The sequence below is a fragment of the Rhinoderma darwinii genome, chromosome 1 (genome assembly GCF_050947455.1).
Source record: "Rhinoderma darwinii isolate aRhiDar2 chromosome 1, aRhiDar2.hap1, whole genome shotgun sequence".
Classification (NCBI taxonomy): domain Eukaryota; kingdom Metazoa; phylum Chordata; class Amphibia; order Anura; family Rhinodermatidae; genus Rhinoderma; species Rhinoderma darwinii.
Genome location: NC_134687.1, coordinates 67,004,418 through 67,030,300, shown reverse-complemented (window position 1 = coordinate 67,030,300; position 25,883 = coordinate 67,004,418). Strand labels below are relative to the sequence as shown.

At 39.6% G+C, this 25,883-nt stretch overlaps 1 protein-coding gene across 8 annotated transcripts in view; it reads left to right on the top strand.

Moving 5' to 3' along the window:
• The window catches only part of ATP8A1 (ATPase phospholipid transporting 8A1), a 219,830-nt gene that overhangs the window by 178,447 nt on the left and 15,500 nt on the right, over positions 1-25,883 (top strand). For all 8 annotated transcript variants that reach the window (XM_075859460.1, XM_075859464.1, XM_075859449.1 and 5 more), the window contains 6 exons: positions 689-763; positions 849-971; positions 12,901-12,979; positions 17,900-17,961; positions 20,721-20,777; positions 24,653-24,760. In XM_075859460.1, coding sequence (XP_075715575.1) covers positions 689-763; positions 849-971; positions 12,901-12,979; positions 17,900-17,961; positions 20,721-20,777; positions 24,653-24,760 — 504 coding nt within the window. The remainder of the gene's footprint in view (positions 1-688; positions 764-848; positions 972-12,900; positions 12,980-17,899; positions 17,962-20,720; positions 20,778-24,652; positions 24,761-25,883) is intronic.

Here is a 25,883-nt window from a genome sequence, read left to right as displayed (position 1 = left end):
AGCCCTTTTACCTGACAGTTCTTCCAGCGGTCACGTGATTCCCAGAACCAGTAGAAAGCAGTAGCACTCATTGAGAGCTGTGTATACAAAGATAAAGCGGTCAGAAAGGGCAAATTTTTTTTTTAAAAAAAGGCCCATAGATACGGTAATATAGATGTGCATGTGCAAGCTGCAGTTGTCCGATTACAGCTCGAAAGCCAAGTTTCAACAACATGTTAGGCCCTATTCACATCTGCGATGGAGGCTCCGTTAGGGGCCTCCGTTGCAGATTGTGCCAAATTTATCCAGAAACAATTGCGTAGCATACTGTGCTATTGTTTCTGGTAAATCCACAGACACCCTGATGGAACCCATTAAAGTCAATGGGTTCTGTAGGGCGCTGCTTGTTTCCATTGTTCAACGGAGCCTGTGCTTCCGACGTTATTGTTGTTCTGCTTCTCTGACCGAGCAGAACAACGGAATGCCAAAAGCTGATGTGAACAGGGCCTAAATGAAAGCATTTTTGCAACTCTTAACAGAGATGAATGAACACAATTTATTAATACCAAAGAGCACCTATTAAATATTAATAACACACTGATAATATGGGGGTGCCGGAGTGTTAATAAAGGTACATAAGAATCGGCGTATGTATATTTCTTGCCCATGGACAAGATGAATGTATTGCATTTTTTATTTTTTTTTCCAGATCTGGTTTGCCTTTATGAATGGATTCTCTGGACAAATCCTCTTTGAGCGATGGTGCATTGGTCTTTATAATGTGGTAGGTTTCAAACCTTGTGTATTAAAGATTGTTGAATGGCAACAACTGGCCAAAACTCTTAAGTATACTTCTTTCACTTTTTTAGATGTTCACAGCACTTCCTCCACTGACCCTTGGAATATTTGAAAGATCCTGTCGTAAAGAGAATATGTTAAAGTACCCGGAATTGTACAAGACGTCACAGAAGGCCCTAGACTTTAATACTAAAGTAAGTTCAATTGTGTTGAGCCTTATAACCAGTATCCTCTCCTTTATTAACTAGTTTTGGGTATTTGTCATAAGCAAAATGTCTTAATAATGAACCACAGTATTGCAGAAATTCTATCTAAGTTTGTATGTATGATAAAAGTAACAAATCTGTATTAATATGTCCCTAACACCATCAGAAGAGCAGCTACAGCATTCAGTCGCTTTCTGGTTTCTTTATCGCGATCCTATACATCTGACCTCCACTTCTGATATTCCCTCTCTTAGGCTATGTTCTTTTCTGTGTTGTGACTTCCGTTCAAAGCGACTTTTTTCCGGATTGAACGCCTGATGAACACTATTGAATTATAATGAGGTTCACTCTTAGTTTCCATTGTTTAAACATCGATAATGGTGCCGCATGCAGCACTATACTTGCTGTCAAATTTAACGGCATAACCCATGGAGGCTCAAACCAATTTGTGATCAGAGCCTTAGTTAACGTGCTTGTCTGCTTTGAACAGTCCCTTTCCATTAGAAGTGTCACCCAAAAATAATATGATAAATTGTCCCACAGCTGGAGCTTTTAGGGATTAGCTGAAATCTGGGTAGGAACCTGGCACCAAGTGTTTAATTCCCCTGTAGCACCTCCACAGGGTAAATAAAGCATTACATAGTTCCTATTAAAATCAATAATTCCAGATCCTCCAGAGAAGGAAGCTCTTTATAGCCACTTTCTGGCTCATTGATGAAGGTGTTCAATAAGGAATCATCCACACATTACAGATATGATCAGTATTTCGCATCAGTGTTTTGAAGTAAAAATCAGGAGCGGAAAGAAGTATACATCATGCCATTATTTTTTTTCCTGTGCTTAGGATACAGTCCTGGTTTTGGCTAAAAACTGCAGTACTGATGCAAAATTGTGATAATCTGCAATGTGTGATCGAGTTCTAAGGAACTTCCCTCTATTAACTCAGAATTCCTTTTTGGTATATTTAAAAAAAATACACTTTCTAATCCAGACAACCCCTTTTAAGTGGTAATAAGTAGTATAGGGACATCGAAAATGATATACTGGCATTTGGCAGGTAAAGAATCTATATGTTTACACTTGCACACTATTTTGCCGTTTAGATACAGACAAAATCTACATTAAATTTGTAATACATTACTTTTATTTATCTTGCACTGGTTAAGTTACAGGCAAGCAATTCGATTTCGGCTGGTGGCTTCTGGAATCGGTCAAAACTTGCATTATATTCTATAAGAGTCTTTTTGTTCAAGACTTCCTAGAATGCAACAATGAGCAAGAACTTCGCAGACCCTGAACAAACAGGGAATGCTGGTCAATTTTAGCTCAGAAGCTAGCAGAATTGTGAATGCAGCTGTGGAGATCCATCTCCTCAGTTTAAGAATGTACTAGAATCCAGGCTATAACTCATAATCCGTATTCAACTTATCTATATTTAGATAAAATGTGTGTGTAAACTGTAAAATGGTGTTTAAAGGGAACGTACGCTATAATATGGTGAGAAACGCAGATTCTACACACAAGTAATGTAAAAGTTTTCTTTTTTAAATTCTATGGCATCAGATATAATGTGCATGTTTATATTCCTCTTACTTTGTTCATCTGTACAGTGTTTTTTATTGAATAATTGTTCATAAGTTTATAGGATATCTGAGAAGTCCCATTAATATCCTGTAACACACTAAAACAAAAATGTGTATTATATGATGCATTGGTGTTCTCTTTCCCTGGATGGTTCCTTTTAATAATGTAATAAGGAGACCGTTGTCAGACAGCAGGAGAAGTGTGTGATCGGATGAATCCCGTGACTTTAAGACCTATCATGTGGGAGGCGAGTGAAACCATTTGTGATTCATGCAGAAGGCAGTGATGATTTATCTTTCCCTTTAGTTGGTTTTACATGTCTTCTGCTCAGCCTACTAAAAGCCCCAGACTATAGGGCCCATATATCTGAAATAAAAACCTGAAAAGTACGGCAACATGATTCTTTTTTAAGCTATTTCCATCTCATTGCTTATCACTTGGAAGTAGATCACAATAAATTTAAATATGGGATAATGTAGCCCCTACTGTAAATTATATCAATACTAGAAGTAACCAAGGAGTTCCATGACCTAAAAGCATGAAGACGCAGGTCAAACGACTGAGATGGCTTCTAAAATTCTTCAGAATTATAATACGTACCTCAGCTTTATTCGATCACCAACTGAATAACATGAACTTTATCCTCAAAATGAGTGTGCAGCAGCTGAGGAGTGTATTACAGTGCAAGCTACTTTGTCATACCCACATACAATGTGAGCCATAGTGTGCTCGCTTTACAGTGCCAAGGACCTGGTGTCAACAGCAGCCCCCTCCCCTTAACCCAGGGGTATCAAACTCGGCCGGGTAAGTGGGCCACATATAGAAAAAATTAGAAGTTGACGGGCCGCATTTCAACAATCCAGTTTGTGTCACTAAATGCACACTGCCACAGAGCCCTCTGTAGATACTGCCACAGAGCCCTCTGTAGATACTGCCACAGAGCCCTCTGTAGATACTGCCACAGAGCTCTCTGTAGATACTGCCACAGAGCCCTCTGTAGATACTGCCACAGAGCCCTCTGTAGATACTGCCACAGAGCCCTCTGTAGATACTGCCACAGAGCCCTCTGTAGATACTGCCACAGAGTCCTCTGTAGATACTGCCACAGAGTCCTCTGTAGATACTGCCACAGAGTCCTCTGTAGATACTGCCACAGAGCTCTCTGTAGATACTGCCACAGAGCCCTCTGTAGATACTGCCACCCCCAGAGCCCTCTGTAGATACTGCCACCCCCAGAGCCCTCTGTAGATACTGCCACCCGCAGAGCCCTCTGTAGATACTGCCACCCGCAGAGCCCTCTGTAGATACTGCCACCCACAGAGCCCTCTGTAGATACTGCCACCCACAGAGCCCTCTGTAGATACTGCCACCCACAGAGCCCTCTGTAGATACTGCCACCCACAGAGCCCTCTGTAGATACTGCCACCCACAGAGCCCTCTGTAGATACTGCCACCCACAGAGCCCTCTGTAGATACTGCCACCCACAGAGCCCTCTGTAGATACTGCCACCCACAGAGCCCTCTGTAGATACTGCCACCCACAGAGCCCTCTGTAGATACTGCCACCCACAGAGCCCTCTGTAGATACTGCCACCCACAGAGCCCTCTGTAGATACTGCCACCCACAGAGCCCTCTGTAGATACTGCCACCCACAGAGCCCTCTGTAGATACTGCCACCCACAGAGCCCTCTGTAGATACTGCCACCCACAGAGCCCTCTGTAGATACTGCCACCCACAGAGCCCTCTGTAGATACTGCCACCCACAGAGCCCTCTGTAGATACTGCCACCCACAGAGCCCTCTGTAGATACTGCCACCCACAGAGCCCTCTGTAGATACTGCCACCCACAGAGCCCTCTGTAGATACTGCCACCCACAGAGCCCTCTGTAGATACTGCCACCCACAGAGCCCTCTGTAGATACTGCCACCCACAGAGCCCTCTGTAGATACTGCCACCCACAGAGCCCTCTGTAGATACTGCCACCCACAGAGCCCTCTGTAGATACTGCCACCCACAGAGCCCTCTGTAGATACTGCCACCCACAGAGCCCTCTGTAGATACTGCCACCCACAGAGCCCTCTGTAGATACTGCCACCCACAGAGCCCTCTGTAGATACTGCCACCCACAGTGCCCTCTGTAGATACTGCCACAGTGCCCTCGATGGACAGTGATGTTAGGGGCTTGCCCAGAGCTGGAGTCCCGGAGCAGAGCTGCTTCTAGCACTCTGCCTAGGACTCCAGCTGTGCTCCTGACATCACTGTCCAGCTCTGGGGAAGCCTAAGACATCGCTGTCCATATGTGGATAGCAATGTCAGGGGATTCCACAGAGTAACGGAGCAAAGCCTATACTAGCGCTCTGCCCGGGACTTTGCTCTGGGGAAGACTCTGACAACACTGTCCATGTATGGACAGCGATGTCAGGGAATTCCACAGAGTCCCGGAGCAGAGCCGATACTAGCGGCTCTGTGTCCCGCAGGCCGCAGATGACAGCCTCAGGGGCCGCATGCTTGAGACCCCTGCCTTAACCACTATAAATACCTCCAAACCTTGGTATTGTATCTCCTGTATTCCCATTAAAAATGTCTCATATATCTCTTGTATCTTGTGTGAAAATATGTATTTTAAAGTTCAAATGAATTTGCTGACATCCTTCAGTTCTTGTGATTCTCTCGTTGCCCTCAAGCTGAGATGTATACTTAAGAAAGGATGTACAGTGCTGTGAAAAAGTATTTGCCCCTTCTCAACTACTTCTATTTTTGCATATTTATCACACTTGAATAGATCATTCAACTAATTTTAATATTAGACAGAGATAACCCAAGAAACACAAAATGCTGTTTTTAAATGATGATTTAATTTATTGAAGGCAAACTGCAGTTCAGCCATAACCGGCCCTATGTGGAAAAGTAATTGTCCCCTTGGCTACTAAATCAACCGGTTAACCGGATTCAATTGACAATCGGGTTCAATTTCACTAGCCGCAACCAGGGATGATTACTGCCAGACCTGTTAAATCTAAATATCACTTAAATAGTACCTGTATGGCAATGTGAAGCAGATGAGAAGGTCACATTCTAAAGAAATTCAAATACAGATGCCAATTAGTCATTGAAGTCTACCAGTCTGGAAAGGGTTACAAAGCCATTACTAAGGCTCTGGGACTTCAATGAACCACAGTGAAAACTATTATCCACAAATGGAGAAAACTTGGAACAGTGGTGAACCTTCCCAGGAGTGGCCGCCCTACCAAAATTTCACCAAGATCGCACGATGACTCATCCAGGAGGTCACAAAAGAACATGGACGACCATCTAAATAATTGCAGGCCTCACCTCAGTTAAGGTCAATGTACATGATTCCGCAATAAGACAGACCTAGGTCACCAAGGTTATCCATGGGAGAGTTGCATGGCGCAAACCACTGACCAAAAAGAACACCAGGGCTCCTCTTGCATTTGCCTAAACACCGCTACATCACTCCAAAGAATTTTGGAATAATCCTGAAGTAGAATGTTCGCTGCCTTTTCATGACTCTCAGCTCGAGTACAGTTGGGTTATGCAGCAGGAAAATGATGCGAAGCACACAAGCAAGTCCACTATTTCATACTCAAACCCTCCAATGTAATTTAAACAATTCTGCAAAGAGTAGTGGCCCATAATTTCTCCACAGACATGTAAAAGACTCATCACAAGTTATCACAAACCTTTGAATGGTTGTGCCACTCTTGGTAGTAACAACTTCAGTTATTAGGGGGACAATTACTTATTGGCAGGCAGTCATGAGACACTCCCCTACTTTCTGAAGTCCGTCTCCTCTGCTCTGTAACTAGGGATGGATTTTGCTTGACAACGAGGTGGACTGCAAATTACAGGAAGGGAGACACCTAGTCGCAGAAACTTCACACAAAATTTGCATGCCTAAAACAACTACATTTTAACAGTAAGTAAATTACAAAGATGATATATATCAGATATACTATCAGATCAGCATAAGTTGTTTGAAAAGTTAGTGTCCATTTAAATGTGGAAAATTAGCAAAAAAATAGAAGAAATTGTATATTACAATATTTCTAGCACTTAACTTTTAAACTTGGGACAACCCCTTTATCTCCTAAGCACAGGATAGGTGATAACATGATGGTCGGTCACTGATCTCGAGACTTGGTTTCCTGTTCTCAAGATCTGCTGCTTCATACCTTCTAAGGAACGGGATCCCCGTTCTCGTGATAAGTGGGGGTCCCAGCGGTCGCACGACCAATGATCAGCACGTTATCACCTATCCTGTGGTTAGGAGATAATTCTTAATTTTGGGACGAACCCCAGAAACTCCAGCAGACACCACCCTTTTACCCAGACTCCTATTATTACCGTGTTGTTCTATTTTCCCCATTCCACAAAGAGAATTATTCAGTTTTTGTCCTCCATTTTGACTCTCTTCAGGTAGCAGCTTAGAGAACTACTTGTTCCATGATGCCTTGCCCAAGTTTTACAGAATAGGGATGGTAAGATCGCGTCTATACAGACCATTGTAAAGTGTGAGCAGAATGCTGGAGAGTCATAGATACAGATCTAAAAGCACAGGACAGGCTGCATTCACATCGCAGGCAGTGTGTTCACTCTATCCTCATGCATTTTGGATTGTTGCTATGCAATGACCCAGGCACATTTAGCCTTATAGTCTATAAATCAAAGTATGAGACAGCAGTGGAATTAGACATTCTGACAACGGTTAGAATTTGCATTGGTAACTTTCCATTTTACAAAAAACAAACTCTTAACACTTTAGAACTGCTTTAAAGAGGTTTCCCCACGAAAGGGACTAATAAAATACTAATGGCCACTGCTTCCTACCATGGAAAATATAATAATTAGCCACTTACATAAATTTTCATGCCCTTTTTGCGTTTGTTTGGTCTCTGAACTGCTGCAGTGTCTTCTCCCGGCAAATTACTGCTCTGTGGTTTGGGTATTCAAACAGCAGTCACATGATCGCAGCAGCGGGGAACAGACTACATCTCCCATGAATACTGTATTTGCAGCATGCTCCAAAGTCGTATCTTTTGAAAATTCATAACACTCCACCTGGGCAGCATTGCCGACTGGCTGCAGCAGGGCAGAAACTCAGCGGTTGGACAGGCAAAGCGCATTCACAATAGGAGGAAACCAATTATAGATTCTTTCTGTTCATCTATATGTGCGCTACCATAGATTGAAGAATGTATTATGGTCGGAACCATGGGCAACAAAAAGGATAAATAGAAGGGTATTTATGCATTTAAAAAACTGCATTTTTTTAAGTTATGTATACTTGACAAATTTAGGTGACTCTGGATTGGCTATACATTGACTTCGGATTTAGTTCCTGGGCAATCCCTTTTAAGCTAAACTGTTAAAGAAAATTCCTGTCCTCTGTAGCTGGTAACTCCGTAATTAATCTTAAAGTAAATGTCTACTTCTGAATACTATTTAAGTGTGTTTTTTCATCTTCAATGGGTTCAAAATTCTGTGATTAATTTCTTGGTATATATATTTATAGCGCTCGGAGCCCCATTTTTCTGATACAGAACTCCAAATCCCCTGCAGACATAGTTTTAAAAAAGGATATGCTAACTGCAGCCACCACTAGAGAGTGCTTAGGAGCCTAAAGGGCAATACATACTTGTCAGAAGGGTCCCTTGGCAATAAGTAGATCGCAAAGTATTCTGTAATCTGTGGGAAACCTGGCAGTAAGTGTTCAATTTCTCTGCAGCGCCACCACAGGGAAAATTGAGCATTACACAGTGCCCATTCAAATCAATGGGTTGACTGTGTAATACAGGACAGGTCCTCCAGAACAACAGACTCCCTTTATAACTTCTCTCCACTCTGGCCAAGAGATGAGAATGCTGAACCCCCCCCGGAATCCGGAGTCGAGTATATGAAAATGTTTCTCAAAAATTGACAACCACTTTAATGCATACTGTTTATTATTACGTTAAAATTAACATAGTATTCAGCGAGCTCATTAACTCCCTTTAGTGGCGGCTGCAGTCATAGATTTCATAACTACCTTTGCACCAAAAAAATTGTATTCTCCCAATGCATCGATAATGAAAATGAAAGCAGCTTCGATGTAGGTCTTAATGACAAATTTCCTTTCTTAATTAAACATTTCCTCCTATAAAAAATACCCCCTATGGTACCCAACCACAAAAAACCCTGTATAGTCTGATCCGGCCGTCTCAGCAGAGGACCGATGGGAGTATGAGTGCAGGATCAGACTACACAAAGTTTTGTCGTCCGTTACCACAGAGACACATAGCTCTGCATAGAATCTGTAGAAACCACGCGAGAGGAAATTTTTAATTAAGACTTATTCCAAAGTTTAGATGCAATGGGACAATAAAACAAAATTGGTTGCCATTGTGATCATAGCCTTTAAAAAAAAAATATCTCAATTTATGCCAGGGATCTGGAACTCTATTAAGAAATTCATTACACGCAGAATGTTGGACCTAAACTGACAAGATAAAGTTTAAAGGTTTAGAGTCACTTTAAAGGCTAGAAATTTTTTGGTTAAAGAGGCTCTGTCGCCACATTATAAGTGCCCTGTCTCCTACATAAGGAGATCGGCGCTATAATGTAGGTGACAGTAATGCTTTTTATTTAAAAAAACGATCCATTTTCACAACGTTAGGAGCGATTTTGGTTTATGCTAATGAGTTGCTTCTGTGAGATTTACAGCAACGGAAACAAAATCTCGTTTACCTCCGTAATCTCGCGAGATTTCGTTTCCGTTGCTGAAATCTCAGAGAAAAGATTCAGACGTGTCAGGATTCTGAATACACATGACGTCCAGGCTGGATGGTCATGTGTATTCATTATCAGGACACTTGATTAACGTTAATCAAGCAGAATCGCTGTGTATGTGGCTGCAGATCATGTTCTAGTAAGAACGCGATTCTGCTGTGTAAATGAATGGAGAGGAGTGCATGATGCCGATTGGTCAGCGTCATACACTCCTATGTACAACGCCCACTTGGTCGAAAGTAAAAATACGCCCACTTGGGCATAAAGCAACTCATTAGCATAAACCAAAATCGCTCCTAACGTTGTGAAAATAGATCGTTTTTTTTAAATAAAAAACATTACTGTCACCTACATTACAGCGCCCATCTCCTTATGTAGGAGACAGGGCACTTAGAATTTAAAGAGTCTCTGTCACCACATTCTATGTTACTATAGATTAGTTGCTGTACACATTGCTTATATGGCCTGTACAATAGCTCTACTCCTGAGGCAAATGAAGCTGTCTCAATAGGCAAATGTATTTGTCGTCATGTGTGCTAATGGATTACCGGCCACTCTGGAGAATTGTCTGAAAGGATAAAGAGAAGATGAGGAGATGTGTGTTAGGCATATATATATAATTTTTTTATTTTTTTTATTTTTTTTTTCCTATTTGAGATCTAAGAAAGGAATTCTCTTCAATTTAATCATATACAGACTGGGGATTTCATGGTCGGCATTTAGAAAGTGAAATAATTAATGTAGAACAATTTACCGTGAACTCAAATCCTGTATATTCTGATTGAAAAGAAAAAAAAATATCAAACACAAAAACAACCCTCAGTTTTTACATTGACATTATTTAGCTCACTAAATAATTTCTAATCAAATGTTGAAGTATCAACAATTTTAATGTTAGAATATTTAATTTTTTTTAATTCTTTTTTCGTTTGATTGACAAGCCAGAATTAGTCTTGTGTCATCATAAAAACAAATATTTGATATTGCAATTTGTTTCAGGACAGAATTTTCTGCTTTGACGCTATGCTGAAAAAATTAAAGTATTATGTTGCTTATCTTGGCATTTGTAACTTAGAATTTTCCAGGGTCACACGCTTGCTATGGCTGGGGGGGGGGGGGTGAGAATAAGGAGAAAAAGTATTTTATTTGAATGTGATTTGAGACTCTCAACCTGACAAATGGGGAATAATGCAATTAATCAAAAATACAGCAAACCACCCGATGATACTCAAACTGTTTTTCCTGGATGAGGTCTTGAAATTCCATATTCCACCTCCTTTTTTCACAATCATTATTTGTATTTAATGTTATCCTGAATGAATAGTTTGGGGAATATATGCATTTCATTTATGGTGTGAGGTATTTGAGATGCTTGTTATGGAAAGAAGGGTGAAAGGTTAAAAAGGCCCCAAAGGGGTTACAGGATTAGTATGTGACTAGTGTGGCCAAGAGAATGGGAGCAAAGAAACTAATTTATCTTGCACCCACCTGTGCTGCCTGTCACAGAAAATTTGGAGGTAACGATGCAGTAACCGAGGTGCAGGGAAAGTTTACGGCCCCTCGGCCATCTGCCAGTTATGGGGTTAATAGGTGGCGAGCATTAAATGAGATGAACATTAATGCACACGCACAGAATAAAGAAGAGCTTGCTCATTCTCTAATGAATGGAAGAAGAGCAGAGTGGATTTTTTTTTTGATTTTTTTTTTCACTTAAATATTGATGAAAACCCTATGTGGGTGTTTTCTCAGCAGGACACTGACCTGCGACATGGTGACTCTATTGTGTCATAATCTACAGCGGCTAAATACTCCTCAGCTGTAGTAGATTATTTTATTGTATCTAATGTATTAATTATAAAAATTGAAACTAATTTATTTATAATTTTAAAAAAAAGCATCCAATAAAATTCATAACGGAAGAAATCTATTAGCTGTGCACCATAACACTGGTGCGCCATTCTCTACCCCAGTGCATCATTCTCCAGATTCATCAACAGGCCAAGCACCTTGTTTATAAATTTGCCATAGCCCTTGAAGGGGATCTCAGACTAATTCAAAAAAGGGGCCGAGGAAAAAGGAATGAAAACAAAAGAAGCATTACTCACCTTACCGCTGTTTATTGACATGGCTGCAGCGATGACGTGATCACTGCAGACAATCACTGGCCTTAGCGGTGTGCTGCATGCTAATACATAAAGAGTGATCTAATGAAGGGCTCTTCTAGGACTCGTACCATGCAGCACATGGCCTGTTTGCGGGCTTATAGCGAGGGAATTCAAGTGAGTTGAAATACAAAAATTACAGATTCGGAATCAGTGTCTTTTAAGCTATTAAATGATTATTGTAATTTAGGGGGGGTTTTCAGAAGGAACTCCCATTTTAAAGGCTATATACACATTTTTGAAATTATTATTATTTTTTTTATAAAATTGTTCCGTGTAATTGGTGCAACTTTCAAAATACTTATTAATTATTTTAACTTTTTGAGATACAGCTGCTTTGTATCCTGTTAACAGAGCAGCTATATCTAGCACTGAAACCTGTATTTATCCGGTCCGCAAGACGGACGGGTTCAGTGTCAGCGGGTCCTGCGTGTTCCTGACACACAGGATCGAGCTGCTACCGATCACATCTAAGTTCATAACTTACATGTGATCGATTACAGGTGGATCCTGCGTGTCCGAGACACGCAAGACCTGCTGACACTAAACCCATTAGTCCCGCGGACCTGACGGATTCAGGTCTTAGCGCACGATACAGCTGCTCTGTATACAGAATACAAAGCAGCTGTATCTGAAAAAGTAATTTTTATAAAAAATAAAAAAAAACGCTATTATGAAAGTGTACATGGCTTTTAAACAACTCTAGGTTGAACCTGGTTTTGGTTTCTGATACTTTTCTAATTAGAGACATGTAGGAAATCTTTGATAAATGAGTCATGTGGAGCTTGACTGAAGCCCTGCCCACGGTCTTCATCATATTTGTATAAGTCCAAAAAGGGGGTTCACTAATACAGTGTAAATTTTCTCTCCTGTCTGTCGCCCTCTAGAATCTAGTTACACATTAGTTTATTGATTTATGCTATGTGATATTTAACTACTAATGCAAATTTACTAAGAACTACTAGGGCTACACTATGACAAAACCGCAATGTTCCTGGTGAATTTCTCCATCAGAGGTCGCTTTGCAGTTGTAATGCAGCAATTGTACTACAACATTCAGTCAGCTATAAGTCGCCTTGTAGACCGATCTTAAATGGGCAGATAGAATTGTTTACATCTAAATGTAACTTATTCTTAAATTCGCATTTTCTTTATGATTTATAAACACTTTTTAGTAATGTAGTAAATGTTGTTTTTATTTTATCTTTTTACACGTCTGCTGCTGACTTTAGCAAAGTGTCACTTATTTGCCCGCCATATGATAAAGCTTTGGGCTGGTGTCCTGACAGTCACACTTCTTGCACGTAGATAAAGAGAGGTCATGGTTCACCAGCTTCTATCCTTACAAATGAATCTCTCCACATTCTGTATTCTTCTAGGTTTTTTGGGTTCATTGCCTGAATGGTCTTCTCCATAGTATTATCCTGTTTTGGTTCCCACTGAAAGCTATGCAGCATGGTAAGACACATTCTCTTACATGACACATCAGTTACAAATTGGGTACGGAACATTCAGTAGTCTGGTTGGATAATTTATTTGAGGAATATTTCCTTAAAATATTTCCGTTATTGTTATGTAACTTAAATTAGACAATATGTCTAAAACGTACCTATAAAGTAAAAGATTGACTATACTGTATAATAGAGACTAGCAAGATGCCGTGCTATTAGATTTTCCAGGTTGACACAAGTACCTGCGAGCATGTTTCTGCTTCTGAACAAATAATTCCTTGTTTTGCTGATAATTCGGCACTTCAAATCTCGAAAGCCAGACCATTGGCTTAGTTTTTCTGTACGCACTAACTGTTGAGGGTCATGCACGAGGCCATGTTATGGCTCTGTATGTCCTCTGAGCTTTACAGAGCCATAGTATGGCACCTATTGACTTCTATGGGGCTCTACTGTACCTCCGTATTTCTGATTTTCTACAAAGGCATACAAAGTTTTTTTTCTGTCGTATTCTGCATTCTAACAGAAAAAAAACACACTCTAGTCTTCGTGGGAAGCATTGCTTAGTTGAGCGAATAAATCTTTAAGATGCAGCCAAACCATATGGTGGCACACAGAGTACTTTCAGCTCCACAGAACGGAGATGCAGGCACTGTATGTGCCTCCGTACAGACTTCTGCTCATGGGACTCCCGTGCAGAGTCAAAGCCAGGCTTTCCTAAACCCCGGGCAAAAATTCAGTATGCTTCCTTAGCCCTCTATCTAAATACCCTGTTCAAGAAAAGTCAGAACCCACTATGCTTGCTGTCAGCGAGTAGCTGACTGCACTACGCATAGTATTAGTGCACATAGCGTAGTGCAGTGTATTAGAATTGCGATCAGGGCCTCCTGCCCTCAAGTCCCCTAATGGGACAAAGTAAAAAAGTTAAAAAAAAAAAAAGTTTTAAAAGTGATAAAAAGTAAAAATCCCCCTTTTTCACTTATCAGTCCTTTATTATTAATAAAAATAAACTATACATAATTGGTATCGCCGCGTCCGTAACGACATGAACTACAAAACTATTTCGTTATCTATCCCGGGCAGTGAATGCCATTAAAAGAAAAATAATAACAAACCATACAAGAATCATTTTTGAGTCGCTTCACCTTCCAAAAATGGAATAAAAAAAAATCAAAAAGTCGCATGTACCTAAAAATGGTCCTGATCGAAACTACAATTCATTACACAAAAAACAAGTTCTCACACGGCTTTCATGATGGAAAAATAAAAACTTTATGGCTCTTAGAATAAGGCAACACAAAAAGTAAATTACTTTTTATGAAAATAATTTTAATGTGCAAACGCCATAAGACATTAAAAAAAACTATAAATATATGGTATAGCCGTAATCGTATCACCCCGCAGAATAAAGTGAATGCAATTTATAGCGCACGGTGAGCGCTGTAAAAGAAAAAAAAAAGGTAATATAGAACCATAGTAGAATTGCTGTTTTTTTTTTAGTCACCACGCCTTTAAAAATAGAATAAAAACTGATCAAAAAGTCACATGCACCCCATGAAAACAACATTGAATTCCTCAAGGGGTCTAGTTTCCAAAATGTGGTCACTTTTAAGGGGTTTCCCCTGTACTGGTACCACAGAAACTCTGAAAATGCGACATGGCGCCCTGAAACCAATCCATCACAATCGACATGCCAAATAGCAATCTGCCTTTCTGAGCTCTGCCGTTTGTCCAACCAGCAGTTTGTGAGCACATATGGGGTATTGCCGTAATCGGGAGATATTGCTTTACAAATGTTCGGGTGCTTTTTCTCCTTTATTCCTTGTCAAAATTAAACATTTGTACCTTTTATCGGAAAAATTTGATATTCAATTGCACAATCTAATTCCACAAAATGCAGCCAAAAATCTGTGGGATCTAAATGCCCACCATACCCCTCGATAAGTTCCTTGAGGGGTGTAGTTTGCCAAATAGGGTCACTTTTGGGGGGTTTCCACTGTTTTGGCATCACAAGACCTCTTCAAACCGGACATGGTGCAAAATAAAAAGGTCTCAAAATCCTCTAGATGCTCCTTTGCTTCGGAGGCCGGTGCTTCAGTCCATTACCGCACTAGGGCCACATGTGGGATATTTCTCAAAACTGAAGAATCTGGGCAATAAATATGGAGTTGCGTTTCTCTGGTAAAAACCTTCTGTTTTATAGAAAAAAAATGGAATAAAAAGGATTTTCTGACAAAAAAATTAAATTTGTAAATTTCACCTCTACTTTTCTTTCAATTTCCGTAAAACACGTAAAGGGTTAATAAACTTTCTAAATGCTGTTTTGAATACTTTGAGGGGTCTAGTTTCTAAAATGGGGTGTTTTATGGGGGTTTCTAATATATAGGCCACTCAAACCCACTTCAGAACTGAACTGGTACCTAAAAGAAAAAGGCCTTTGAAATTGTATTCCAAATATGAGAAATTGCTGCTTATGTTCTAAGCCGTGTAACGTCCTAGAAAAAAAAAGAATGTTCAAAAAATGATGCCAACATATAGTAGACATATGGGAAATGTGAACTTATAACTATTTTATAACCCCCTGTCTTACAAGCAGATTCATTTAAATTCAGAAAAATTTAATTTTTTTACATTTTCTCTAAATTTTGCTATTTTTCACAAATAAACACTGAATATATATCGAACAAATTTTTCCACTAACATAAAGCCCAATGTCTCATGAGAAAACAATCTCAGAATCGCTTGGATAGGTTTAATCATTCAGAAGTTATTACCACATAAAGTGAAATATGTCAGATTTTGGAAAATGGGCTCTGAGCCTTAAAGAGACTCTGTCACCACATTATAAGTGCCCTGTCTCCTACATAAGGAGATGGGTGCTGTAATGTAGGTGACAGTAATGCTTTTTATTTAAAAAAACCGATCTTTTTTCACAAAGTTAGGAGCGATTTAAGTTTATGCTAATGAGCTTTCTTAATGCCCAAGTGGGCGTACTTTTACTTTCGACCAAGTGGGGCGTTGTACAGAGGAGTGCATGACGCTGACCAATCGGCATCATGCACTCCTCTCCATTCATTTACACTGCACTAGCGATATAGATGTATCGCTATGTGCAGCCTCATACACAAACCCTAACATTACTACAGTGTCCTGATAATGAATACACATGAAATCCAGCCTGGACGTCATGTGTACTCAGAATCCTGACACTTCTGACTCTTTTTTGTGAGATTCCAGCAACGGATACGAAATCTCGCGAGATCACGGAGCTAAACGAGATTTGGTTTCACTTGCCGGAATCTCACAAAAAAATATTCAGAAGTGTCAGGATTCTGAGTACACATGACATCCAGGCTGGATTTCATGTGTATTCATTATCAGGACACTAGTAATGTTAGGGCTTGTGTATGAGGCTGCACATAGTGATATATCTATATCGCTAGTGCAGTGTAAATGAATGGAGAGGAGTGCATGATGCTGATTGGTCAGCGTCATGCACTCCTCAGTACAACGCCCACTTGGTCGAAAGTAAAAGTACGCCCACTTGAGCATTCAGAAAGCTCATTAGCATAAACTTAAATCGCTCCTAACTTTGTGAAAAATATCGTTTTTTTTAAATAAAAAGCACTGCTGTCACCTACATTACAGCGCCGATCTCCTTATGTAGGAGATAGGGCACTTATAATGTGGTGACACAGCTGTGTCCTTAAGGGGTTAAGGTAGAAGCAGGTAATTCATCTTTTGAAGTTTGTCTAGAAACCAATGTTTTGGCTGCAGATCAATCCACAAATCAAATATGGCTTATATTTTCTTAAGAAATCCTTATGCAAGGTTTCCTGCAGTGCTTACATATTTTATTCAACCCTTCCTATTACCTGATGGAAGAACATCTGACAGCTGCATTCAACGTTATCTGCCAAAAATCTATCGATCATCCGCTGTCGTTCTTTTTAGAACTTTAAGACATGTAGCTTATTTTGAATGTTCATTTCAAAATTCAGTATCTCAATATCTAGTGAGGTTAAAGTAGAGCCTATAGATGGGACATGTTGCCCTACTTGTTAGCCGCATGTTATTAAGGGAGTGCCACTGAGCACGTCATTATTTATTTATTTAATTCTTCCTTCTACCAGTGACAGCTACCAATGTACAGATGTAGCGATCTTTAACTTGACTTTTACCATATTAAATACACAGTGGCAAGAAACGTTAACGGTTTCAATGTTGTCCTGCTGCAAGTTAACCACCAATATAAAGATCACACAAATTCTCATATTCGTCAAAAAAGTAACAATGCTTTATTAGGGATATACAGATATAAAATACATAAAAGGGAACCACGTTACCCATACAAAATGGATTCCCTCATTGAGCCTCACACAAGTGCAAGCATAGTGCAGCAAAGGAGAGCCAATACATTATTGACTAGGTAAAACATGAGCACAAAACGTGCATGGTACAAGAAAGGCTATACATTGAAACTCCAGTAAAGAGAGGGATACAGATCAGGACTAGGGGGGAACCAACACAAGTTAGCAGCGTCAATGAGGTTTGCTACATCTGTATTGGTGTACATATGATCCGTGGCCAGCGTGTTCCATCTGACCGCTCCATTTTAAGTTTTAGCTTGGACAAATTATTGAATTGTTAACAAAAGTGTATAAAAAAAAAGTGGAAAAACTGAGGTTGCATCATCCGTCTGTGTGAGTGTGGACTTTCTGCGCTAGATGTGGTGAACATGTTGGCGTGGTACTCGGGGGCAGTACAGCATCTTTACATCCTAGTTATAGATATGAGTTAGATATAAGAGAGAGATATAACGATGGTCTGTAGTCTTAAATTCAGAACTTTTCACATTTTGATGAATTTTGTGTTTGGTTTGTAGGTATTTGATTATTCGCTAATGTTGTTTTCTCATGTATTTCTATAGATAATGTGTTTGCAAATGGAAAAACATCAGATTACCTTTTATTGGGCAACATTGTTTACACTGTAAGTTTGAAACCTTTTCTTAAAGGATACATTGTTATTGTTAGTTACATTGTGGGGGGAAAAAGAGTAAACTTCAGTTTATTCCTCTAGTTCTAATCCTTTCCCACCACATTTCCCTCCACCAAAACCTTGGATGTTCCTGGCATGATTACTGAGACAATGGTCTTCTGTATTACAAACACTCTCTCTAATATTCTATGTTACCCAGCAGAGTTCTGGTCACTAGTTGGCAGCGCTTCTCCCCTTGTAAACAGGAAGATGTGGTGCCGATATTATACAAATGAATGTGGACGAACATTCGTCCCCATACATTACCGAAAATGTAGTATTTCTTTCGCAGAGGCCTGGGTGTCAAGACCATTCTATTTAGTAGTCATGTCCCGGAGAGGGTAGGTAGACAGATTCCAGGATAAAGCTGCAGATAAGCAAGGCTTTCAATGGTGGAAGAGCATGTTGACTGGGGAAAATTTGTTTCTTCCCAGAGTTACACATTAAAACCGATTTTGTACAGCGTGCTCATTTTCTTTAAAACATTAGTCTCCAAGATGTGGTTCTTCAGCTGTTGTGAAACTTCTGTACAACTGCCTGTATGCCCATGCTAGGAGTTGTAGTTTTGCAAAAGACGGAGTCCACTGCCTTAGTGGATACATTTTCCCTTATACTTTACAAAACAAAACTACCAAACATGGCCATTGACTATTATATAACATCATTTTTGTAATTTTTGATGCATATTACAGGATTACATGAAGTGAGATATTAAAGGTGTATTCCCAAGATAAACATTTATCACCTATTTGATGGATAGGTGATAAATGTCTGATCGCTCGGAGCCCCACCGCTTGAACCCCCACCAATCACTAAAACGGGGATCCCGAGCCTGTACCCGTTCCCCACAGTAAAGAGGAGCTTGAATGGAGCAGCAGTCGAGCATGCGCCTGCCGCTCTATTCAATGTCTTAGGGCTGACTCGGCTCTCTCCTTTTAGTCTCATAGACTTTGAATGGAGCAGCAGCACGCATGCTCGACCGCCGCTCCATTCAAACGCCTACTCACTGCAGTTTTGCAGTGAGACGGAAAGACTGTTTTGGGACCCCAATTCTAGTGATTGGTGGGGGGTTAATCGGTGGGGCTCCCAGCTATCAGACATTTATCTATCCTATGGATGGGTTATAAATGTTAATCTTGGGAAAACCCCTTTAAGACTAAGCACAGTACTGAATTTTTAAAGGGAACCTTTCACCTCCCCATACATGTGCAGCATGCAATGGGGAGGGCTGCACAAACCCTGGGGCACTTTATATTTTTTTTTACCTCCCTCCATTATTTAGATATCGGTGCCGTTCTATTTGGCGCCCGATATTTAAATAACCCCCTGAACAGTCAACGGGGCGTGTACTGGCAAGGGGGCGTGTTACTCTGGCTGTGACACTGTCTCTGCTACGGACAGTGTAAGAGCTGGGGAGCGCTTACACTGTCCGTAGCAGAGACACGCCACCTTGCTAGTTCGGGTGAAAAGACTGATCTTCAAAGCTGAAGAGAGAGAGCGTGCACTTTCTCTGCTCGCTCTTGCTGTGGCACTCTACATATCTGATTGGACAGTGTCACCGCCATAGTAACACGCCCCCTTGCCAGTACACGCCCCGTTGACTGTTCAGGGGGTTATTTAAATATCGAGCGCCAAATCTAACGGCACCGATATCTAAATAACGGAGGGAGGTAGAAAGAAAATGTAAAGTGCCCCAGGGTTTCTGCAGCCCTCCCCATTGCATGCTGCACATGTATGGGGAGATTAAAGGTTCTCTTTAATAATGTATTCTAGATTATTTTTTCCGTTCATTTGCTTTGCAGTCAGGTACTTTATTCCTACTCGAAAATCTTCACTAGGGTTTGCACCATGCAGTGTTTGGTCATATATGTTCACTGAGCAAGTTCGCCATGGATTTTCTGGATAACCTGTGGCACAAATCTGCAGCTGAAACGGTTACAGTATTTCTGCAAGAGATTTGCATGTAGGTTTACACATGGATGAGCTCTGTTGAGGTTTAATGGAGCTAATCCACTGCTTTTCAGTCCTGCAGATTGCACCACAGATTTTATAATCTGCAGCATAGTCATTATTTTGCATAGATTTTTTCCCGGAGCATACGAATAGGGCATAAAATACCCCACTCACTTGCATTGCCAACGGAATTGCTACAGATTCTGCCCAAATTTACATGTGGGATCCACATGCAAAATGTAAATCTGCACTGAATCCACAATATGTGAACATGGCCTAAGCATTAAGTTACATAGTCCTGCTGCTTCAAAACTTGGTTTTTAACTTCACCTAAAAGGAAAACCTGTGAAAGGCATCTATTCATAAGTTGAGCGCTGCAAGGAGCTAGATGTGTATTTAGGGGCCGATATTTACCAGTCATTATATTTTGTCACATTTGAAAGAGATTCTCACTATTTTAGGACACTACATAGATGTTCTCTGCTCCACTGATACGTTTATGAACCTAAGAAAGTTTACAATACATCTTCACTGTCTCTTTATAATACTGCTGTCCTTGTGTTTAGCAGAGGGTCTGTGGGGCACCAGGCCACATGTACAACTACAACAGCCTAGAACATACCACTATCCATGATTGATGTTAAATGTTAGCGAAAAACACGAACGCCCAGTCCTCGAGACTTTGTCGTACACCTGTTTTACCTTTCAAAAAACATTTCACTAATACTGATGTAATAACATTTTATATTTTCTTCTAGTTTGTGGTGATAACCGTGTGCTTGAAAGCCGGCTTAGAAACCTCACATTGGACCATGGTAAGAAAAGAGAAAATTCAGAGAATATTTTAACAGAATATTAATGCAGTAAATGTTGTTTTTATAATTCTAGAAATGTTATATCACCGTTGACTATTATATTCCATCATAAAGTCTTATGTAAGTGTATGGAATCCTTTTTGTCCTCAGGTTGGATCATACCTTGTGGGTTTTTTTGCCTACTGATGGATCATTAGGGAGAAACAAACTTCTCAGATCCCCCTCCCCTTCTTCCTTTTATCCCCATTCTCTTCTCTGGTTTAACCATAATATGTAAACTTACTATATCCAAAGTTTGTGAATCCAAAAATTGATTAGTAATCTCCAAATAGTCCATTTCACCTTCATTTCTAAGTACATATGGATTACCGCTTCTGCAAATGTTTCTTTATTGAGATTTGTGCAGTATATTTAAAGGCTATGTAAACCTTTTGAAAGTGATAATTTTTTATTTATTTATTTTTTAATAAAAAATTCCAATCAGTGTGTTTGGTTCAACTTTCAGATTAGTTTTTTATTAAAAATTATTCTTACTTTTTGAGATACAGCTGCTCTGTATCCCGTATACAGAGCAGCTGTATCTTCCGCTGAATCCTGTACCCATCAGGTCAGCGGGACTGACTGGCTCAGTGTCAGCGGGTCCTGCGTGTCTCTGACGTGCAGTATCAAGCTGTTACCGATCACATCTAAATTCATAACTTAGATGTGATAATTACAGGTGGATCGGACACGCAGGACTGATGGATTCAGGTCTTCGCGAAAGATACAGTTGCTATGTATACAGAATACTGAGCAGCTGTATGTCAAAAACTAATTTGAAAGTTGCACCAAACACACTGACTGGCATTTTTATTTAATAAAATAAAAACTTTTTCAAAACTTTACATAGCCTTAAATGTAAGGGATCGGCCCTTGCACAGCTTAAAGGGAAATTTACGCTTTTGAATGACCTTTTACAATATTCCACATTTTAAGTCTACATAAAAAATGTAGTAAGATTAACTTTAACAGATAAGTTAAATAAATTATCTACAAAGGGTAACTAAATGTTCAACAAACTTTTGGATTGGTGGGGGTCAGAGCACTAAGACCCCACTCAATCGCTAAAACAAAGCAGCCAAAGTGCTCGTGTGAGCGCTCAGCCGCTTCATTTCTGTTCGTCTTTTTCCGGAAAGCCAATGTTGCGGAGTACGGGCTCTTGGACTCTCTATTGAGCCCGTAAACCGCTACATTGATTTCCGGAAAAAGCCGAACAGAAACGAAGCAGCTGAGTGCTCACATGAGCACTTCTGCTGCTTCGTTTTAGCGATTGTTGGGGGTCTCCGTTCTTGGACCCCCACCAATCAGAACTTCTGACATGTCAGAAGTTTGAACGTTTAGTTACCCTTTAAGACAGATAAGTAAATTTGTAATTCTGCTGGACTCCTATTACCAGAGAGAAGTGCATTATGGGAACACAGATGACAGATAAGCAGGTAGAGCTGAGTAGTTGGGTCACGTCAGACAGCAGAACAGAGCTAAACTGCAGTCTGGTCTAAACAAAACCTGCAGAACATTAAGGGTAGGTTCACACAGTTTTTTGCAGGCAGAATATCTGCCTCAAAATTCAGTTTGGAATTTTGAGGCAGATTTTGCTCTACCTGCACTGTGTTTTTCGCCCGCGGCCATTGAGCGCCCTGGGAAAAAAACGCCGCGAAATATGCTTTCTCTGCCTCCCATTGATGTTAATAGGAGGTCAGAGATGTAAATGCCTGAAGATAGGGCATGTCGCTTCTTTTTCCCGTGAGACGGTTTTTCCGCTCGCGGGAAAAAAACTCCCCCGCCTCCCATTGAAATCAATGTGAGGCGTTTTCGGACATTTTTTGGCGTGTTTTCCGAAGCAGTCTCCATGTCAAAAAAACTCAGTGTGAACATACCCTTAAAGCAGCTCCTGATATGAATTGCGATCACAACATAAAAAAACTTAAAATCAATATAAAAGCCGTAAAGCAAAGTCTGTACAAAGTTATTCCACTGTTTATTTACATTTCAACTTTGAATAAAAGGTGTCATTTAGTTTCACGTTAATTTTTACACCAAAACAATATACCATGTATTGAAAACATAAAAGCCATATCTCGTACAGGGTCACAGCTAAGAAAGAGTAAGGTCATTGTTTTCCTTGTATTCGCTTATCCACAGGGACACTTCAGCACTTTCACGTTGCAATGAAATGGACTATACAAGGAAGGACTACACTTTTACAGTCACTTTCAGTAGTAAATGACCATGTATTAGTTGGAACATATCCAGTATGTGATTTTGACAGGTTTAAAGGCAATGTACAACTTGTTCAAGCATTTTTTTTTTTCTTTCATTTATTACTCCAATGCCTTTAAAATGAAAAATGAAACAACTTTGCAATAAGTCTTGATAAGTAAAATAAAAATTCCTATCTTTTTTTGTCTATAGCTCCTATGCAGACTGTCTCCATGGTAACCGACAACAAACAAACTATATAATCCGATCCAGCAGTCATTCTACCGTTTATCTTTCCCCTACTTCTCGCAAACCTACCGAATGTACTGTATATAGGGGACAGTTGTGGACAAACAGAAGGGAATATGACTGCAGGATTAGACTAAACAGTGTTTGTTGTTTGTTACCATGGAGACGTATAGGAGCTGTAGAAACAAAACAACAAGAAGTTTTTAATCAAGATCAATTGCAAACTTGTTATACTTTTCCTTGGATACATTGGAACAATTAATACAATTGTTTGCAAAGGCGAACATAGCCTTCAAGGCTAAAAGGGACTTCCAGTCTTATTTAAAGAAACCGTAAACATTTCTTACCTGTCCTGAGAGTTTCTATCGATTTCTATCGCATTTTAAGTCATAGGATTGCCTATACCATATAAATTGTAGAAAACCCTCAACTGTGATGAGAATTAGGTTTTCAGACCATGAATATACACTAAAATTTGCCCATGCTTTGAAAAATAGCAGTTTTTGAAAATGGGAATGAACTTCCTTTAAAATGGACAATCCCTGTAATTTCAATTCTAATCCTATTATTCAAAACTAGAAGCCTCCCTCAGCACCTTATGTGATCTCAAGTTTCCACGATCTCCTGGAAAATCACTGTCCACTAAGAATTTCCACTCCACCAGATCTTCCAAAAAAATATATTCGCTTTATCCCATCACAGATTGCATAAACAGTGACGGCGGCATTTTGGCCATACAATGGGCTTGACAGAATATATATTTTTTGAAAGCTCTGCTACAGTGGAAATTCTTGGTGGACAATTGTAAACGCACTGCAACAATTATTATTTTTATTGTGATTATGGTGTTTATTTGTATTATGCAAATTAATATTGTTCTGATTAGTTTATAGTCTTATTAAAAAAAATATATATATTTTTTAAATATCTGGAGTTACACTTGATTTTGTTGAATAACAGGGTTTTAACGGTTTAGTGGCTACAGATTTAAGATGGATCAAATGACAGTGACTTCGGTGCTATTTTTGTTGGGTTTCGTACATAGCCAACAGAAAAACAATTATGGTATATTCCAACAGAGATAGCACCTATAGAGAAAATATATGCTCAACCCTTTAGAATAAAAATTAAAACAGATTTGATTGGCATTCATTAAAAGAGCAAATACAAGTAGTATAAAAAAGACACCGTACAAATCACATTGTCACTCATGTTCCAACAGGTGCCATATGTATGAAAATGTTCTCCCCTAGAAGCATTGCCTCTTACAGGCTCCATACTCCCTACTCCCTATGTATGGGGCCTTAGTTGTTTCCTCGTGTTAGGTTTTTGGTTTTGTTTTTTTTCAAAATGTATGTAAGTTATTGTATCATTCTTTTTGTCAATAGTTCAGTCATGTGGCTATATGGGGGAGTATTCTGCTATGGATTGTGTTCTTCGGGGTCTACTCTTCATTGTGGCCAGCAATTCCTCTAGCACCTGACATGTCTGGAGAGGTATGATGCTTTCAGTTTACGTTACTTTTTTATTAAATATTGTATCTATTCTTGGTTATACTTTTTAATGTGTTTTATAAATAAATCCTATTTTCTGTTTGCATGCCTGGTTTATAATGTAGTATCTTAACGTTATGTCTCTAAAACTTCATGTGGGCAGGAGTGAAATAAATATTTGGACAGTGCCTGGGGGCTCATGGCCTATTAGCCTTTAGGTAAATGCACCACTTCTTCAAGTTTAGGTATAGCGCCCGCTATAACGCAATGTTAACTCAATCCCCAGTGCATCATGGGTAGCTAAAGTGGTTGCTAAGGGGCCCATGACTTTTATTGCTGTTAAACATGGCTGCCATAAGTACTTTGTAGACCTAGCTACAAGAGAAAGAAAAGGTTAGGAACTGGCTGACTTAGAAAGAAAAAGCTCAGTACACAGTAATAACATAAGAAGATCTCTCGGCCTGGCTAAATTTTCATTATTGTGGAAATATTGACTTTGTAATCAGTCATTTTAAAGTTTAGGTTCAGTCGCGGAGGTTAATCAGTCAATCTTGGTCTGGGCTGTATTTTATTCTGGAATTCCACCTCAAAGGCACAAGTACAATATCCTTTATTATAGACTTCTGAATAGTGTTTGTAAGTTTGAAGTCCTTTGCTAAGGATGAACAATGATAGACAGCCTCTCAAAAATTTGCTTTCACATTCTAACATTTTGTTGTTCAAATCTGAATGGGTCCAAAAATGTGTATGTATTAGATTTAAACCCATTTCCGCTGCAGCCATTTTTAGGTTTTTTTTTTTCCTTCCATTTCCAAAAGTTACAACTTTTTTTTTTTTTTTTTACGCCGATGGTGCAGTGTGATGGCTTGTTCTTGCAGGGGAAGTTTTGTTTTTCTTTGCACAATTTTTAGGTGACTTGTGGATCACTTTTTATTCCATTTTTTTCTGCGCTTAGGAGACCAAAAGACAGCAATTTTGGCGTTAAACAATGTATTCTTTAAGGGTAATATGGGAAAGGGTTATTTTTTTACTTTTTAATATTGAGTTTTTTTTGCACTAGAAACTAACTTTTTTTTTTTACTTTTTTTTGTCTTCCTAGGGGACTTGAACAAGTGATCGTTTGATC